Genomic DNA, 17749 nt, shown 5'->3' with positions numbered 1-17749 from the left:
TAATTGGGATAAATTTGCATACTGTATCTATGCATTCTTTATTGGTTAATACAGGTGTGCTTCGAAAAGCAGCAAATGTCTGCTGGTAGAATAAAACATTGCTCTCTTACTTTACTTTCCAAACGATTATTTTAAAAGGTTATAATGCTCACTGGTTAAAAACCTTTTGCCTAGAGATTTCCTTCGTCCTTTGCTTTCACTGTAGCTTATATTTTTTAAGTTGTCTAGCCTTGTTTGCATATGTATGATTTTCATAGAATATCTCAAGTTAGAAGGGACCCGTAAGGATTATCAAGTCCAATTTTACACTATTACAGCTCAGTATACCTTGAACAAAGAAAAGAATTTCTGTTGTCTTTGACATTTTATTTCCTCCTTAAGGTAGAACTGGAAGATTGTTTCAGTTATGCCTAAACCACATCTGTTGTAGGGAACACTATGATGCAGTCAGTTCTGTACATTGATTCTTCAGTCTTTCAGTCAGTCTTATAAGTGGTTGGAGAATTGGGCTTAATGTTAAGGGCTACGTAAGATGTTTGATAAGATTTTGAGCTGTCTAAATTTTAGTAGTACAGAGAAGACTGAGAGAAAGATTGGACTTTACAAGTTTGGTTTGGGCTTTCTTTTGTTTTTTTTTTTTTGGTGTTTGGTTGGTTGGTTTTTTTAGCAAGAATGATATTCGACTTTGTGCATAAAAGACTTGCTGATTGCTGAAGTCTAAACGAGTTCTCTGTCCTGTTTGTTCAGTAGCACTACAAGGTGCTTTCTACTCTTTCTACAAGTGTAAGAAAACTCAGGAGTTCAGTATGCAATAGAATAAATTACCTTTGTACATATAGGGCACAAATGTAATGTCTCTTAAAAATCAATATTTTAAGAGAGACAGTTGTTTCAAAAAAAATTATTATTGTGATAGTAAAGATAGAAAAATGAAAAAAAACTATTGTAGTTAAATACTGTACCTTATTTTATACGCTTGTAGTCTTATCTGAGATACATCACATGTTTTAGACTGTCTTGTAATTGTGTGCTTTTCTGTCAGAAAATCTTATCAGAAATCCTTTGTTTCAGCTGTTATAGTTGTTTTGTAACTTAAGCTGATTTTTCTAGGGGAATAATATGATTGCTTCTGCAAAAATGGAAGTTTATTTTTGTTTTCTTGGCATAAGCAGAATTGGCAGGTAGGGAAAATGCTGTAGTTAGGCTATTCTGACCACCACTAGAACAACTGTGATAGGTCAAGAGTGATCAATTTTGTTTCACAAAAAAAAAACCCAAAGCTTTGAAGTAATGTGATAGTTTCTAGTTTTCCTTTGGAAAAGATGAATTTACTCTATTTTGATAGCAGCACAAAGGATTGAATCTTTGCCTAGCATTGATTTAGAATTAATTTGAAAACAGAATTGGCCTGTAGCTGAAAAGGAAAAGAAAATACTAAAATTTCTTGCAACACAGTTGTTCTTTTAATATTTACTTGAGGTGACACTTCAGCATAGCAAGCTAGAATAAAATGGCACTACTTTTTGTTTTCTTTTGTTTTGTCTTCCCTGCATTATTCCCATGCCCTTTCCTTCTTGGAAATTTGAACCATACAAATGGTTTGTGATTGCAATTCTTGTTTGAAACACTGAAAATTCAGGTAAGATTTTCATGAAAGTGTAAAGCATCAGAGAATGAGCCTTTGATACTGGTAGTCTTGGCAGAACTGGTGTGTTGCACAGAGTGCTGCTAGGTATCTGATTCTTCTAGCCTTGAGGTGTTTCTACGAAATGATGCTTCTAATTGCAGAAAGCTGTGGGTAACTGGGAGCTAACCAGATGTTTCTGTTAAGTGCTGTCACAGCCAGTTAAATAAAAGGCTAGAAAAGGAAGAGACTTTAAAAGATGAGGAGAGCAATATTATCTACCAGTGAAAGTGGGACTGAGTGCTACAGATGCAATTAGGTCAGAGATGGGATAAAAAGAATAGATGGAGGAAATAAATTACAAGGTGGAATGAGAGGAATTGGCATTCTTCATGAAAAAGGAAAAAACACAATTAGTTCATGAAGGTAAAAAAAGAAACCACCATATTGTTCTTCAGTATTTTGTCTGTTAAGAAACAGTTCTGGATGCTGCAGTGGAGTAATTCAGGATGCCACAGGGGAGTAATCCTGAATAGGATGGCAATCAAAATTATCCTATAAAACCAATCTGGTTTAATTCCAGAGACCATTTTTGTTACTGGTTCTTGAAGATGGACAAGTCACTTGAGAAAGACCAAGATTCATAAGACCATTCATAAGATACTAAACTTTGATGTGTTTTTGTCACATTGATGATAGCATTATTTATTCTGAAAGTTTCTAGTTTTTAGTACTTCTCCTTTTGGTCTCTTTTAGGTTTGTTTTTGGAGGTTTTTTTTTGTTTGTTTGAAGAGAATGAAAGACCTATTTTTTGTAGTTGCTCCTTAATTTGTAATGCTTTTCCTTTTCAAATTCCTCTCTGTACCCCAGAGAGGCGTTTCCAGAATGAAAAAGTGCTTTGTGTGAAAGCTTTTCCACAGTTAAATAATAGATTGAGGGGAAAATAGTACTTTTATTTATGTTAATATTGAGTCATATAAGTGGCTTCTTTTTTGAGGGATAACTTGTGTGCTCGCTAAGTGACATGCTGCATGCTGATGGAAGAAGCCAGTGCTGTGCCAGCTAGTGTGACCTCACAGGATGGCGTCCTTGTCACTAGGTTCTCAGATACAGATGACATGCCTTAACCATTTTGGATAAATCTAGGCAAATTTATTCATATTCTGCTGACACCTAATTACTCTTACTGTGTTCCAAACTATATATTCCAGGTTTTAGACTAAATTCTGTCCTGCATAAGGTGCTGCAGTTACTTTTGTTTTTGTTGGAACTAAGGAAATAAAGACTCTAGGTTATTTCACAACTCTTATAGTGAAACTTGCAGAGCCACCCTTAATATCTGTGAACATTGGTAGCTAGCTTCATAATATTTCAAACATGCTTTTTTCTGGCCTGGTAAGGAATATGAAATTTTTTAAAATGCGTTTTTATTAGGAAAAACATAATCAAAAAGTATTACAAATGTATTTTTTCATAGCTTGTTTTCCAGTTACTTAGAACTGATCTGCTTGTTTAAGGAATCAATTAAAACATTCATTTAGTGCAAAAACGCTAATGGGTCTTTTTCCCCATCACCCTCCCAACTGCACTTTCCACTGAGTCACATACATCACTTGTTTTGATTGTAGCTGTACAGACTCTGTTCCAGGGTAAACTGTGTCCATTAGATTTAAACTACTTCTTTGCCCTTCATCTTGCCTTGTCACCTCAACTAATGTCCCTTTACCTTGTAAGGATCCTCATTTCTGTGATAGTCTGGTTGGAATACTTCAAAGAAATTCATGCTGTGATATAAAATCCACAGACTTCTTATTAACTCAGATTTCTAAAACGGATGGCAGTCTAAGTCTAAAACTTAGACTTAAAAAAAAAGTCAAATCAAATATAAAATCTTGTGTCTCATGTAGCTAGCTCATGTTACTTTCAGTATGTCGACTGGTAATAAACATTTTATTTCCTTTTTTTTTTTTTTTTTTTTTTTTTTTTAGCTTGATCCAAGGATCATCCAGCCCTTTCTGGCAGAATGTCGCCAAACTATCGCCAAACTAGATAATCAGAACATGAAGGCTATTAAAGGCCTTGAGGACAGGCTCTATGCGTTGGACCAGATGATAGCAAGCTGCAGCAGACTGGTGAATGAACAAAAAGAACTTGCTCAGGTAATACACATTTGTGTCTGTAATGTTGGAAGATGGTAAACTTCTGATATGTGTATGCTGTTAAAGATTACAACTAAACAATTGCATATCTTAATGCAAGATACTTTTCAACTTATCACAGTGGAGATGCTCAAAAGGGTGCTGTATTCATAATAATGTGACACTTAACTATTGGTAGTTTTTACATCTTGTGGTCATGTTTTCCCAGAACTCTGACTACCACCTTAATTTAAATAGCTTTTTTTAAAACAACAGACTAGTTGAAAATGCGGCAGTGGATAGCACTGGAACTTAAATATAGAGCTTATATTTATGTTGTTTTATCTATATTGGAGAAAAAGTCATTCTACAAAATAAAAATATCTTAAAGTATCCTTGACTTAATGCACTAGGAAGATGCAGAGCTGTAGTTCACTGCAACTTTGTTAACTGCATATTAAGTTGTATATTTTCATAGCTAAAGTATTTCTGGTGACATTCTCTTGGTTCTTACTTGGAAAAATGTATTTAATTCCAATTCAGTCAATGAGCATTCTCATACAAGCACTGAATTTTGAAGGGAGCTACTGGGTCCTCGGTAATTTTGTCACTCAGTGATACAGGATGAGGGAAGAGAGAACATGCTTAATGGTTGATTACCAAGCTTGTAGTGAGGAGAGAGTGCAGCATGCCTGCACTAGACAATTTCATTTGAAGTTAAGAAATCTTTTAAAGACTGTTTTAAATGTAAAATATATAGCTTGTACTAAAAAAAAAAATATAGTGCCATATTAAAGCTTCTTTATTAAATACAGTTTCTGTGAAGAGCTTCTGTTAATTTTATAGCTAAGATTGTCCTTTCATACCTTGTTTGCAACTGAAAGTGTATGCCAATATGTATGTGGTCATTATCTGATACTCATATTTTCACCATTACATCAGAGCTGGGTCCGTGCAGAAAGGCATGGGTTTCTTAGATACCAATGTGCAATCAGAAGTCATTAGTAGGAGTAAGTGAACATTGTTACCTCCCTGTCTTGGGGTGGTTACATTTCCCTTTTGAAGGGGAGCGAACTGGTCTGACCGTTGTGTAGGACCCAGGCTTCCTGCTCCATCCTCTGGCTGATATGTAAACGTGGATGCTACCAGTACTTCTGGCAGCATTGTTTAAAAGTGGAGCCTGTCTTCAAGTAATTTCAATGAGTAAGTTTAGAAGTAGGTTGGTGCTAAATCTCAGTCTTGCAGCATTATTGTTCTAGGCCAGTGCTAAATCCAAGGGAATTTAGCTGCTCTTCCATCCTTGTGTTGGTTACCCATGCTGTGAGTGGGGGTTTTAGCTATATGTTCCCTCTGCACTTGAATGAAGAGCCTACCTTGAGTGTACTGATCCCATTTTTGAGTGAGATGCCTGAAAGTAATTTGGAAAGATACTTTGGCACCTTGTTTAAATGTCCCACTGTAAATTTAGAATTTGTACTTTTTGAAGACTTGTCAGAGACTTGTAACTTTAAATCTTAATTTTTACCTTTTTTTTTTTTTTGTAAATTGTTTATTCATTTACTTATGATACAGGGGTTTTAAGAACAAGCAGATAGAATGTGATGGTGTGTTTGGGTTTTTGTGGTTTGTTTTTTTTTTTTTTTAAAGTGTCAATTAATTAAACAAATCATTAAGTGTACTACCAGTTGCTTTTATTCCTTGATTTTTGTATTTGAGCCTGAGGAAATATTTTCATACCAGTCTTAGCAGTTGTTTGGATACTCTTTCAAAAAAATTAAACACTTGTAAGATATTAGAGCTGGTATCATGTCACTCGTTCAAATGGTAGTCTGCATAGAAATCTAAGAATGACAAAGTGGAAGAGTTTAATTGTATTTAAAAACATAGATGAAGACTTTTGTATTTTTAAAGTTAGTGCTCATAATTTGAGTGATAAGTGTTAAGATTTGATGTTATCTGAAAAAAACCCTCATAATTTTCCTTCTACATCACAGCTTTCAGCAGTGCACTGTTTTTGTTCATAGAGAAATAATGTGGATGTACTTTATAAAACAAGGATAAGAAGCATCTCAATGGTAATCTCATTGGCAGTATTTGTGTTGGGAGATGTAGGCGTGTTTTCCCCAGGCCAGGAAAAGCTGATGTTCTATCTAGAATTTGAGTTACTTTCTACTCCAACCTCAGTTTTATTATTAAAATTCAAAGCAAATTTATTCCATGGAACAAAGTCATCTGCTACTTGAAGGCCTCATTGCTTAGTTAATTTGCCTGTTCCTGGACCTGCCTTAAGCCAGTAAGCCTTTTCAATTAACTGACCATAAAACAGCCTTTTAAATGAAAAAGATATATCTTGAGTTATGTAGTGGAATAGTTGATCTCCAGCCCCTAACACTTAACATGGAAAGCTGCTTTGTTAAATTAAAAAACTATTTTTCTCTGTGGAAGCTGCAATTTGTAACATAAGCATATAGAATTGTGGTCAGTAGGTGGCATTACATAATAAGAGTAAGCCTCTAGAAATTTGAAGCCTCTCTAATCTTTCAGTGTGATTCTGCCTAATAGCTTATCCTTTCCACTACTTTCTTCTTTGATTTTTGTTTTATATTTCTGTATTAGTAGTGTAGCTTTTAAAAATATTCTGTTACGTTCAAATGTGTTTCCATCAATTAAGTTCATAGAAGTGTTGCACTTCTATTAGCTCTGTTAAGTGTAGTCCAAAAAACCTGGTTTGCAGATGTTCTTGATTCTGGGCTTGTTCTTTCACTTGAAGTTGTTGGGGAAAAACCCGTTGTCATGATCCTATTCTGTACTTTTATTTTCCTCTTTCTTGTTACAACAAATTAAACCTTAGTTTTATAGGTTTATTGTGATTTGAGGTCTTCTCAGCTGCCTGTTACATTGCTGACTGCCAACCCTTCTCTGATGATTGTTTGAACTTCAATCTAAAATGTTTTAAAATATTCTTTATTGATGCATCTTTGATTTGCAAGTAGTCAATAGTCATTCTCATAGTCATAGGAAAAAAAATCCATAAAGGCATGATCATTCCTGTTTATCAGGACCCTTCTTAGTTTAGCTGTGATGCTGATGTCATTAATCCTCTCATCTGATCAGGGCTAGAAAGGCAAGAACATGTGAGAGCAGTTGATTATTTGGATCTTGGATTTCTCCACAATTTTTTGCCCTGCCCCTTCCCCTGCTCCCCCCCTTTTTTTTTTTTTTGTCAGTCTACTGTAGTTTTGTGTTTTTTTTTTTTCTTTTTTTTAATTGGCCTTTTTCTGGTGTGCTGAGATTTTTCCTTTGAATTTGCATATTAGGGTAATTTTACTTTAAAGATTAATCCACAGATACAGAAATGGCAAAGGATACTCAAATTTATGAATAGCCTTTTGGAACTGATAGTAAAGCTGGCAGGGATTTTCTAGCTCCCTGTATCCAGTTTTGTGTGACTTCAGGCTCTGTGTCATGTGATTCATTTAAAAAGCTTACTGAGCTGCTATTTAAAAGCAATTATTTTCCTGACTTCTCTGTTCCTGTTCAGAAGTTGTGTAGAATTTGATTGTCCTACTGTTTATAAACACCTATTAATCACAAATATAGAAGTATTCTTGACTAGTTCAAATCTATATACTCTCGTGCCTATTGGCAGTTCCCTAGCGATTGTCACAGCATGTTTCTTCAATGTCTTTGTCTTCCTTGACTGAACAACTGAAGTTCTTTTAATGAGGCTGTCCTCTTCTTCGTCATCTCAGTAACAGATCTTCCCATGTTTTTTGGTTTCCATTCACTTGGCTCGGATAATATATACAGTTGAAACGTTTGCAGCCTGCTTTTGTTTCCCAGAGTGCACTCGCTTTTTCCGTACAGGAGTTGCTCAGAGTTCAGTAAATGGTTAACTCTTCAGTACTCTTTTCCATCTTTAGAGTGCATCTTCTTCCTTTTTATTACACTGAATATATTTGTTTGATACTTCCTTTGATATCCTGTTCTCACTAGGATATAAATATTTATTGCAGGCTTTGCAAATGTGTTTTATAGCATTTTATGACAAGATTGTTTTACATTCAGTATCAAATCAGCAATTACAGTGGTTTTGTTTTTCAGCAGTTTTGTGTAACTCTGTGGCTTACTGTTCTTACCAACCTCAGCTTCAGAAATAAACACTTAGAACTATTGTCTGGTTTTGAGTTCTTTATTAAGAAAACAAAGGCTTTGTAAACAGGTTTGTAGAACTGTAATCAGCCATCCAAGACCTGTTTGTTTAAGGCAGTCCATCTTCCCTGTTTTGCCCTTCACCCTGTTAGAGGTTACCTGTTACCATCTACAACTGATAATTCTTTGCTGTTCCCAACTCCTACGTGCAAATAAGATGTCTACCTGCAATCTGGGCTCTCAAGAAGAGTTGGTTTCATGTATGAATTTCTTTATGCAAAAACTATATTCTTTAGCACACAGTAGCACTGATTATGCTCTAAGTTGATGTTAAATCTTGCATATGCCAGAAGTTAACAAGCTGGTTGTTTGTAGAAATTAGAATGATGGTTGATCCCCTCCATCCTAGAAGCTACTTTTCTGCTGCATTAACTTTTGCGATCTTTCACTGGTGTTGGTTAGTTGTGTAAAGTTCTTATAGGGTTGTGTAGATAACTGGGAGAGAAAAATCAGATCAAATTTATTTGAACTGGATTATAGAATGAAAAGAAAGCAACTTTGACGCTTCTCTATGTAGCATTCTGTTATACTCCTGAATGGTTACAGTAAGTTTATTAAAATACTTGCATTCTTACTGAGCAGATGTATCAGTTCCGTGCTTTTTGATTGTTACAAAGCTTGTGTAGCAAATGTGTGTGTCTTCCTCCAGGGATTTTTGGCTAATCAGAAGAGAGCTGAGAACTTGAAAGATCCTTCTGTGCTGCCTGATTTGTGTTTGAGTCATGCAAATCAGCTGATGATTATGTTAACTAATCACAGAAAACTTCTAGATATTAAACAGAAATGTACCACTGCCAAACAGGAGCTTGCAAATAATCTACAAGTCAGACTGAAGTAAGTTACAGCTCTTCAACTTTATATTGCTTCCATTTGCATTAAGACTGTTTAATGGACGTGTGTTGTAAGAAAATCTTTGGTAATGCATAAAGGTTTTTCTTAATAGGAGAGAAAATAAAAGTTGGATCACTTCAGTTTGTACATTAAGTTATTTGTAAGTGTGAAACAAAATATTATTTTAAGAGACACTTTTCTTAGAGTTTAAATAATTTTCATATCAATAAAGCCATATCCAAGAACCTACAATCCCCTTTCCTCTCATCAACCTCAGAATCCATAAGTATCTTATTTAAAATTTGACTGGTAATTATATTGATGCTTTCAAAGGATTGTAATAAGCATAAGTCAAACACTCTTCCATAGCTTGTGATCGTGTCAAAGCAGAAAAACACGCCAGTAGTTTGATTTACTTGTAGTTCATGAACAGTAATTCTATCCAGACACAACCAGTAAAAATGGCAATTTTACATATAAGGATGGTTACCATGTAACATGTAAGTCAGTAAGTAGTCTATATTGTTCAATGGGAAAGACAGTTTTTCACACTATTACACTTTAATAATTAAGCCTTAGATTATTTGTCATGTCAGATACATAGGAAAAGTATACAGAGTTTAATAATTTTTGGAAGAAAAAGCTTTGTTTATGCTAGCAGCTAATAATTAGGCAACATTGTTGCCCTGTTAGACTTGCATGATGTATATCTATCCATCAAGTAATTTTTTTTTGTCGTCTTGAAGAGATTGCAGTTTGTATAGATGAGGCAGATGCAATGTGCAGAAAGAAGTAAAACAGAATCAGCAGTGCACTGTTGTGTTTGAAAAATAAATTGCTGCTGGGTAAATAGAAATGTGAATTTGGTTTTGTTTATAAACAAAAAATAGTATCTTCTTTGCTATATGTGTACCAGCTTTTTTATTCTTCTGGAGAAAGTTACATTATCATTCCTTCTAAGGTTATGTATGCTAAGAGTGAATGCAAAAAAAAAAAAAAAACTTGGCAAAACCAATACTTTAAATGATGGTGTCAATTTTTTCAGCACTGATATGGATATCTTACTGTGAGAAATTAACGGGGTACTGCAAGGCGACTACTGAATTCTGAATTGTTCAGTACTTCCAGATGGCCTCTTGTTGTCCCGTGTAAAATTAGTCATTGTTCAGTTCATCCAGACATGTTGCTAATCTTAGTGAAATTTGAATGCAGAAGAGGTGACCAAGTTGCTGTTTTCTAAAGTGTAACCTACTTTTGTAGGTGGTGTTGTTTTGTAATGCTTCATGCTGACCAAGATGGAGAGAAACTACAAGCATTGCTTCGTCTTGTAACAGAGCTCCTAGAAAGGGTCAAGGTTGTAGAGGCTCTCAGTACTGTTCCTCAAATGTACTGTCTAGCTGTTGTCGAGGTCGTGAGGAGAAAAATGTTCATAAAACACTACAGGGAGGTACGTAAGTAAAACTTTGAGACCAAACCTTTGTGTCAATGTATAAATTAACTAACTAATCGCATAATTTCCACTCCACAGTGGGCAGGTGCTTTAATAAAAGATGGAAAACACCTATATGAAGCTGAAAAGGCAAAAAGGGAATCCTTTGGTAAACTGTTCAGTAAGTACTTTTTCTTCTGTGAAATCAGAGTTGTGATTATGTATGACTTTTTTCTTTGTAGTTATAATACTTTAGTTATGTTGTAGTTTAAATACTCTCTTACTTAAATAGAAAATGTATCCAGTATGCCAGATGGTCGTATTGTAAACAGATATTTTTCTATTAATTTTTCTATTAATCAAAGTAATGAGCTGTTTCATATAGATTATCCAAAATACTGTGAAAGGATTCTTGCCCATGAGCTGGCGAGGCTAATCATAGAATCATAGAATCATAGAATGGTTAGGGTTGGAAGGGACCTTCAAAGGTCATCTAGTCCAACCCCCCTGCAAGGAGCAGGGACATCCCTGACTAGATCAGGTTGCTCAGAGCCTCATCCAGCCTGGCCTTGAACGTTTACAGGGATGGGGCCTCCACCACCTTTCTGGGCAACCTGTTCCAGTGTTCTATAACTCGCATCGTAAAAAATTTTTTCCTAATTTCTAATCTAAATCTACCCCCCTCTATTTTAAAACCATTACCTCTCGTCCTAGCGCAACAGGCCCTACTAAACAGCCTTTCCCCATCTTTCCTGTAGGCCCCCTTGAGGTACTGGAAGACCGCTATCAGGTCTCCTGGGAGCCTCCTCTTCTCCAGGCTGAACAGCCCCAACTCTCTCAGCCTGTCCTCATAAGAGAGGTGCTCCAGCCCTCTCATCATCTTCGTGGCCCTCCTCTGGACCTTCTCCAACTGGTCCATGTTGTTCTTGTGTTGGGGGCTCCAGAACTGGACACAGTACTCCAGGTGGGCTCTCACCAGGGCAGAGTAGAGGGGCAGAATCACCTCCCTCGACCTGCTGGCCACACTCCTCTTGATGTAGCCCAGGATGCGGTTGGCCTTCTGGGCCGCAAGGGCGCATTGCCTGCTCCTGTTAAGCTTCTCATCCACCAGCACTCCCAAGTCCTTCTCCTCAGGGCTGCTCTCAATCCATTCTCTGCCCAGCCTGTATTTGTGCCTGGGATTGCCATGACCCACATGCAGGACCTTGCACTTGGCCTGGTTGAACTTCATGAGGTTGGCACGGGCCCACCTCTCCAGCCTGTCAAGGTCCCTCTGGATGGCATCCCTCCCTCCCAGCGTGTCAACGGCACCACACAACTTGGTGTCGTCGGTGAACTTGCTGAGGGTGTGCTCTATCCCACTGTCCATGTCACCGACAAAGATGTTGAACAGGGCCAGGCCCAGCACAGACCCCTGAGGGACGCCACTCGTGACCAGTCTCCACTTGGACATTGAGCCGTTGACCCACCACTCTCTGAGTGCGGCCATCCAGCCAACTCCTTATCCACCGAGTGGTCCGTCCATCAAACCCATGTCTCTCTAGTTTAGAGAGAAGGATGTCATGTGGGACAGTGTCAAAAGCTTTGCACAAGTCCAGGTAGATGATGTCAGTTGCTTGTCCCTTGTCCACCCATGCCGTCACCCCGTCATAGAAGGCCACCAAATTGGTCAGGCACGATCTGCCCTTGGTGAAGCCATGTTGGCTGTCACCAACCACCTCCTTGCTCTCCATGTGCCTTAGCATGGTTTCCAGGAGAATCTGCTCCATGACCTTGGCAGGCACAGAGGTGAGGCTGACCAGCCTGTAGTTACCTGTGTCTTCCTTATTCCCCTTTTTAAAAATTGGGGTTATGTTCCCTCTCTTCCAGTCATCAGGGACCTCACCAGACCGCCACGACTTCTCAAATACGGTAGCCAGTGGCTTGGCAACTTCATCCGCCAGTTCCCTCAGGACCCGCGGATGGATCTCATCAGGTCCCATGGACTTGTGCACCTTCAGGTTCCTCAGATGATCCCAAACCTGCTCTTCGAGTACAATGGGCAGTTCTTCATTCTCGCAGTCCCTGCTTGCACCTTCTACAGCTTGGGCGGTGGGACAGGAACTCTTGTCGGTGAAGACTGAGGCAAAAAAGTCACTGAGAACCTCAGCCTTCTCCATGTCCTGGGTAACCAGGACACCAGTTCCCTTTTGTAGGGGGCCTACATTTTCCCTGGCCTTTCTTTTGTCCCCTACGTACCTATAAAAGCTCTTCTTGTTACATTTTATATCCCTGGCCAGATTCAGTTCTGCCAGGGCTTTGGCCTTCCTTACCTTATCCCTGGCCACTCGCGCAGCCTCTTTGTAGTCCTCCCAGGCTACCTGTCCCCACTTCCACCCTCTATAGGCTTCCTTTTTCACTTTCAGTTGGTCCAGGAGCCTAAGAGGGAGGGTGCCTTGCTTGACCTGCTCTTTACAGAGAAGGGCTAGTGGGAGATGTGGTGGTTGAAGGCCATCTTCGGCTTAGCAACCATGATAGAGTTTTCAGTTTTTGGAGAGGTAGGGAGAGGGGTCAGCAAAACCGCTACCGTGGACTTCTGGAGGGCAGACTTTGGCCTGTTCAGGACACTGGTTGAGAGAGTCCCTTGGGAGACAGTCCTGAAGGGCAGACGGGTCCAGGAAGGCTGGACATTCTTCAAGAAGTAAGTCTTAAAGGTGCAGGAGCAGGCTGCTCCCACGTGCCGTAAGATGAACTGGCAGAGGAGGTGACTGGTCTGGCTGAACAGGGCGCTTTTGCTAGGACTCGGGGGGCGGGGCGGAAAGGAGAGTCTACCACCCTTAGAAGAAGGGGCAGGTGACTGAAGAGGAGTACATTTTATTTATTTTTTATTTTATTTATTATTTACATTTTACTCATGTAAAATGATTAACATTTTAATTAGTGATCTGGATGAGGGAATTGAGTGCTCCCTCAGTAGGTTTGCAGATGACACCAAACTGGACGGGAGTGTCGATCTGCTTGAGGGTAAGAAGACTCTGCAAGAGGGATCTGGACAGACTGGACCGATGGTGAACTGTATGAGGTTCAACAAGGCCAAGTGCCAGATCCTGCACTTCAGTCACAACAACCCCATGCAACATTACAGGCTTGGGGAAGAGTGGCTGGAAAGCTGCCTAGCGGAAAGGGGCCTGGGGGTCCTGGTGGACAGCCAGCTGAACGTGAGCCAGCAGTGTGCCCAGGTGGCCAAGAAGGCTAACAGCATTCTGGGTTGCATCAGGAACAGTGTATCCAGCAGTAGTAGGGAAGTGGTCGTACCCCTGTACTTGGCACTGGTGAGACCACATCTCGACTACTGTGTTCAGTTTAGGACTCCTCAGTACAAGAGGGATGTTGAGCTGCTGGAGCACATCCAGAGAAGTGCAACGAAGCTGGTGAGGGGTGTGGAGCACAAGTCTTATGAGAAGCAGCTGAGGGAACTGAGATTTAGTCTGGAGAAGAGGAGGCTGAGGGGAAACCTCATTGCTCTTTACAGCTACCTAAAAGGAGGTTGTAGGGAGGTGGGTGTTGGTCTGTTCTGCCAAGTAACTAGAACGAGAGGAAATGGCCTCAAGTTCGGCAGGGGAGGTTTAGGTTGGATATTAGGAAACTCTTCTTTACTGGAAAGAGTGATCAGGCACTGGAACAGGCTGCCCAAGGAGGTGGTGGAGTCACCATCCCTGGAGGTGTTCAAAGAACGTGTAGACATGACACTTCAGGATATGGTTTAGTGGATATGGTGGTGTTAGGTTGATCGTTGGACTTGGTGATCTTGGAGGTCTTTACCATCCTTAAAGATTCTATGATTCTATGAAAGTTCTAATTAGTTTAATGCTTGTGAAATGTAAGATTTCTAATAATTACATTTGAATACAGTTTCTGTTTGAAAGTGCTCTGTGAGTTCTTTTAAATAACACTTTTAAAACCATTACTGAATATTTGGATATTGCTACGACTTCCTCTGTACTGCTTAAGGAAGAAAAGCAAGAACGAAGGCCCATGTCTAAAGAGCTTGAGTTTTAAAAAAAAAAAAAAAAAAAATTGAAGTTGCTAGCAAAAGAAATCTGATTATTTTTTTCTGTTGTCTGCAAAGTCTGCAGCCTGTGTTCTGAATGAACTGATAAAATAAGACAGTTGATCAAAATGTTATCAAAATTTTGGAAAGGAGCTTAGCAAGATTACAATGGAAAATGGAAAAAGAAGTTGAGGCTTTTGCAGGGGTGAACATTAAGCAAAAAGAGGCTTCAATTAAGGGAGAAGTTTTACTTGGATGGTGGGTTTTGCTTGAAGTTCTGTGGTCACTTGCGATTTTTATGTGTTTGAGAAATGCTATAGTTAGTTATGCTTTCAGATTTAGTTCAGCAGCTTAATTGTTCTCTTGAGGCATTGTTTGTATGTTGCATTTGTTTCTTTTAAATAACCTTTTTTTTTTTTTCTTTGCCCAGGGAAGTCTTTTCTAAGGAATCGTTTGTTTAGAGGACTTGATTCCTGGCCTCCATCCTTTTGTGTATGTACTCAAATATATTTTGGGGTTTTGTTTCATTTTTGTAATTCATTTTGTAAACAATGCTTTCATAAATTAAAAACCTAAGCTTAATTCATTCAAACTATGTCTGTCACATTGCTCTGACACAGATTAAAAAGCTGAGAGCTGGTGTTCTTTGCTATTTCACGTGACTTATATTAATATTGATTCATAACTTGCAATGTGGTGGGAGAGAAATGTCAACTTAATACTCCTTTTTAAGAAGGAGTTTGTGGTATTGAACAAAAAAATTGCTATTAATGATCAGAAAAAAAGAAGCCAGAAGGGATAATTTGATCATCTAATGCTCTTTTTTGAATAATAGAGCCATAAAATTAATTGAATGGTAAAAGCCAGTAAAAGGTTTTCGTGTTTTTCTGTAGTCACTGGATGAGTGGAAAAACATTTTCATCTCTGTTAACTGATAACATGAAAAAATATAGCTGTAATCAAGCATTGCCTATTAAGCTTATACAGCGTGGTTAATTCAAGTAAGATAACTTTCCCTGATTCTAATGTTGCCATCTCGCTTTGCCTTATTTAACCTTTTCAGCTTCTCCTTTGCAGCTATTTTTAAAGGATACTTGGAAAAATAAGAATGCTACTCATTTCAGTGTTTTGAATACTGAACTGAATAAATACTTGACTATGTTTAGCAGCACAATAAATAAAAGTGTCAGTGCCATTTCTTACCCTTAACTTTTAAACACATCCTTAATGTTTATGAAGCTTGGTAATAGGGAGGAAATTGGACTACATGATTGTTGCAGGTCACTTCCAACTGAAATACTCTATTTTACCGCTGCCCAAGGCACTATGGATAGATTAATGGCTATAAATGTAAATTATTTTTTAGAGGAGTGGGGCCAGACATGGTTCCTTTAGAAAACATATGAAATCTTTTGAGAGAGATCAATTTAACTTTCTCTGTGTTAGTAATTAAGCTCTTATTTAATCCTTCCTTAGTTACCTTGATACTATTTACCTTAACAGCAATGTGTAAATTAATTTCTTCTTAATACAGACTCGAAAACCTCGCAGATTTGACAGTGAGCTTCCAGATATCTCATTAAGTGACTTGCAGTTTTTGCAGTCTTTTTGTCCTTCGGAAGTACAGCCATTACTCAGGTAAAACACTTTTTATTAAACTTTGTATGTTATGGAACTAGCTTCCCCCTGCTCCCACTCACTTCAGCCTTCCTCCAGTTGATTTTTCTTAAGGAACCGAGAAGAATATTTTTTTTAACTGATACCATTGTGGAGCAATGATCTTCACTGACTTAATGCAGATACATATTATCTATATGTTTCATGTACTCAGGTTAAGATGATCTGAACATGTGTTCTGTATTGAGATGTGAAGGATGTTGGATGTTCCCCTGAGCTGCCTCATAGCTAAAAAAAAAAAAATGTTGTTGGTTTGAAACTGAAGTAAACTCATAACTTTATATATGTTTTGTCAGATCAGAATTAGATTTTTTTTTTTAATTTGCTCTTTAAGTGGTATTCTGGAGGAAATGAAATAAATTTATTTAGGCCAGCATGAGATCATAGAGATCTGTATGCAATTATTTTTTTTTCCTCTGACAGACTTGTTTTACTAAAAGGTGTATTTGCTAAGTGCCTCTGCTGTCTATGGAAATCCATCATTTTGAGCAGAGCTCTGTTTCCATGTTTCTTATCTCCCAACAATGAGGCAGACGTGCAAAGGTAGACAGGAAAGCTACTGTTTTGTTTGACAGGCAACTTGACAGGATTAGTTTCTTATCTGGAACTTGGAGGTGCCTTTTTTTAGAAAAGATGACTGCTAGAAAGAGCTTTCAAATCCATATGTCTGAAACCTGTAACAATCAGATAAAAGAAATGCCAACCAAGGTAATGGGCCAGAAATAGGCAGTAGCAAGTTCCTTGTAAGGTTCTGTCTAGGAAGAGATCTGTCTCTCAGTATAACCACAATCTGATGCTGCATGTATCCATCATCCTTCTCCTAGAGATATCTGCAGTTAGGGTTTGCCGAGATTTTTTTTTTTTTTTTGTTAGCCCCAAGACCACAATCCCATAAAGGATAAGGTAAATCCAAAAGGAGGATGCTCCACTGTCATCTGTCAGGATACCAACAGTAACAAGCATCAGCCTGATACCTGTTATTGGTACACTGTGCAGCAGATTAATTCACTGTGTTTTTCACCTCTGTTTTGTACTGACGTTCTTTTTGATTCAGAATTCCTGGCCATCCTTACGATACTGCTGCTGGAATTAAAATTAAGCATAGTGAGCTTAGTCTGCTTGACAGTAGATTTGCCCTAGAACATGATACAGCTGATGTATCTTTTTAATTTCCCTTGTTATGCTCTTAGGCTTGCTCCTCAGTGATTCTGCAGGAAAAAAAAATTACAATCTGTAGTATCATACTGCTGATTTTTGCCTGATTTTTGGGTTTGTGAGAATTCTACAGCCTTCCTGGGAAGTGTGGACTGAGTTCAGGAAGAATTTTTCCTTGCTATTGTCAGAAAACAAATCACTAACCGAACTGTTGGTCTGAATTGTAGTGACATAGCTTTCCACTTGATGACAGTAGAGGTGGGATTATATGTGCAGTGCTTCAGTCTTATGAAATTATATGTTTGAGCAATTATAGAAATCTTAATTCTACAAAAATACATGAGCTACCAGTTGCCCTATATATTGAATAGAGAATGCAAAATACGTTGAAGTGTAATGTGTTTTTATTATATTGTTAGTCAAAATGAACTGCTGCTTTATGATTTCAGTGGAGCTTTTCCTGAACAAATTAAAAATTCCTGATATATGGACTCTCAAGGAAAATTAAATAAATACTGCTTTTGCAGAGGTTTAGAAAATCTGCAATCGAAACCTTATCTTGCAACACTTGCAATGTGATTATGACACATTAATCTGCCCTTTAATTTAGGTTACCTATCATTAAAGTAAAATAGTAGAGAATTAATAGCTAA

At 38.0% G+C, this 17749-nt stretch overlaps 1 protein-coding gene across 5 annotated transcripts in view; it reads left to right on the top strand.

Annotated features, from left to right (window-relative positions):
* RB1CC1 (RB1 inducible coiled-coil 1) overlaps window positions 1-17749 on the top strand; it is a 76110-nt gene that overhangs the window by 28857 nt on the left and 29504 nt on the right. For 3 of the 5 annotated variants that reach the window (XM_086740803.1, XM_086740802.1, XM_086740806.1), the window contains 7 exons: window positions 3613-3783; window positions 8624-8808; window positions 10066-10252; window positions 10334-10415; window positions 14695-14756; window positions 15799-15902; window positions 16365-16484. In XM_086740803.1, coding sequence (XP_086596929.1) covers window positions 3613-3783; window positions 8624-8808; window positions 10066-10252; window positions 10334-10415; window positions 14695-14756; window positions 15799-15902; window positions 16365-16484 — 911 coding nt within the window. The remainder of the gene's footprint in view (window positions 1-3612; window positions 3784-8623; window positions 8809-10065; window positions 10253-10333; window positions 10416-14694; window positions 14757-15798; window positions 15903-16364; window positions 16485-17749) is intronic. The other 2 variants (XM_086740805.1, XM_086740804.1) reach the window with 1 other exon arrangement.

The sequence above is a fragment of the Chlamydotis macqueenii genome, chromosome 2 (assembly GCF_036417535.1).
Source record: "Chlamydotis macqueenii isolate bChlMac1 chromosome 2, bChlMac1.mat, whole genome shotgun sequence".
NCBI lineage: Eukaryota > Metazoa > Chordata > Aves > Otidiformes > Otididae > Chlamydotis > Chlamydotis macqueenii.
This window is presented reverse-complemented; position numbering and strand designations above follow the sequence as displayed.